The 2,119-nt window shown below is 54.5% G+C and overlaps 1 protein-coding gene across 1 annotated transcript in view; it reads left to right on the top strand.

Annotated features, from left to right (window-relative positions):
* The window catches only part of ETH_00019670 (uncharacterized protein), a gene marked incomplete at both ends in the record, with an annotated part of 11,194 nt that extends 9,793 nt beyond the window's left edge, over positions 1-1,401 (top strand). Inside the window, 3 exons of the mRNA XM_013375794.1 lie at positions 398-602; positions 817-927; positions 1,342-1,401. Coding sequence (XP_013231248.1) covers positions 398-602; positions 817-927; positions 1,342-1,401 — 376 coding nt within the window. The remainder of the gene's footprint in view (positions 1-397; positions 603-816; positions 928-1,341) is intronic.
* Between the last annotated feature and the right edge of the window lie 718 nt (positions 1,402-2,119).

Below are 2,119 nucleotides of genomic sequence, written 5' to 3'. Positions count from 1 at the left end.
TAGGGTTTAGGGTTTAGGGTTTAGGGTTTACGGTCTGCGCTGCGGGGACGCGTAGGCCTTGCTCTGATTGAACAAACGAGAGGAGACGGGAAAAGCATCAGGTGGGAGTGTAGGTTCTAATGCTGCAGCGACTTCTAAGGCCTAGGGTCTAGGGTTTAGCTTTTGGAGTGTGGGGTTTAGGGTTTAGCGTTTAGGGTTTAGCTTGTGGGGTTTCGCGCGTACGGCGAAAAGCGCAGCACTGGCTGCTTCAAGGCGTTTCCACGCAAGCGCACTGCATTTTAGGGTTTAGGGTCGAAGATGTCGAGTCTAGGGTTTAGGGTTTAGGGTTTAGGCCGCAGTTTCTGGGGTTAACGGTTTAGGGTTTACGGTTTACGGTTCCTGGCGTCTGCTGCTGCAGACGGGTCGTTCTGCGGCAAGGCCACGACTTTGCGGCTGCTGCAGCAGGAGCAACATCCACGGCAGCAGCAGCAGCAGCGACAGCAGCAGCAGCAGCAGCAACAGCAGCAGCAACAGAGCTGCAGTCTGAAGACTCTGTACTGGGGGACGCTTCAGCAGCAGCAGCGCAGCAATGGGCCATGGCGGGGACTGTGGGGACTCAGCTGGTGAGCTGATGCGCAGCAGGGCGTAGGGTTTAGGGTTTGGGGTTCAGGGTTTGGGGTTTGCGGCTTTGGTGTGAAGACGTTAGCCGTACGTCTAGGGCTAAGGGCTTAGCGCTCAGGTTCTACCGTTTTAGTGTAGAGTGTAGGGCCTAGGGCTCACGGTTTAGGGTTTAGGGTTTAGGGTTTAGGGTTTAGGGTTTAGGGTTCGGTGCTGCAGAAGGGGCTAGGGGATGAGGGGCCTCTCAAAGCCACGGTGGCGACGCTGTGTGCCAAACAGCTCACCGAGATACGCACAGACTCCATCTGCAGAGAAGAAGAGTGCAAGGCAGTAAACCCTAAACCCTAAACCCTAAACCCTAAACCCTAAACCCTCAGTCCTAAACCCTAGTTCCTGAACCCTAAGCCCTAAACAGGCGTTCTTTTGCTGCTGGGCCCTAGGCGAAGGCAGAGGGCAGGTCCCCGCGGTCACTAACAGAGATCAAGAAACAGCAACAGAGGACGCGAGAGGAGGTAGTTTCCCTGCTGCTGCTGCGGTTGCTGCTGCTGTTGCTGCTGCTACTGTTGTTGTTGCTGCTGTTGCTGCTGCTGTTGCTGTTGCTGTTGCTGCTCCTGGTGTAGCAGCCTGTAGTTTTTTTGCTGCTTCTGGAGACTTCTGGGCGTTGCTTGCTGCTCCTGCTGGTGAACTCTTTCCATCTGGAAGTTGCGTGCGATTCGAGACTAGGGTTTAGGGTTTAGGGTTTAGGGTTTGGGCCACACGATTAAGGGTCTGGCGTTGAGAGTTGGCTGGGTTGTACGGCTTTGACTCCTCTGGCTGCATGGGTCCGTGTTGCTGCTGCTGCCCTTGCTTGCTTCTGCTGCTGCGTGTCACCATTTGCGTTGCTTTTGCTGCTGCTGCTGCTGCTGCTGCTGTACTTCCAGTCTCCGCACTGCGACGCCGAGGTGCAGTGCACCCTTTCAGGGACTGACAGGGCGGTGCGTTTTGCTGCTGCTGCTGCTGCTGCTGCTGCTGGAGTTGCTGCTGCTTGTCAGCGCTGTCCCTGCTGTTACTGCTCACGCTGCCGCTGCTGCGTCTTCTGCCCGCCCTGCTGCAGTTGCTGCTGCTGTTGCTGCTGCTGCGGTTGCGTTTGCAACAGCGGACTTGATCTTGCTTTGTTGTTGTTGCTGCTGCTGTTGCTGCTGCTGCTACTGCTGCTGCCGCTGCTGCTGCTGCTTGCCTCTGCAGGGGCTTCGGGGCCCTCCTGGAGTTTCCTCAGCGCGAGCTCGGGTGGGTGGAGTTTGTCTGTTTCATTCGTTTTAAATGATTAATATTTGTTTGATTTATTATTCAACTATTTGATTGTTTCATTTATTTTATTCCTCTGTCTGTTTGTTTATTTCTTTATTCCATTTGCTGTATTCGTTTTGTTTTATTTTTGCTGCACCCTCCAGCCTTTGTTTGGTGGCTCGTACCGGGCTGCAAAGGCGTGGCTAGCTAACTAGCTAGCTGGCCAGCTAGCCAACTATTCACTAGCTAGCTAGCT

The sequence above is a fragment of the Eimeria tenella genome, genomic scaffold (genome assembly GCF_000499545.2).
Source record: "Eimeria tenella Houghton genomic scaffold, Eth_scaff3, whole genome shotgun sequence".
NCBI lineage: Eukaryota > Apicomplexa > Conoidasida > Eucoccidiorida > Eimeriidae > Eimeria > Eimeria tenella.
This window is presented reverse-complemented; position numbering and strand designations above follow the sequence as displayed.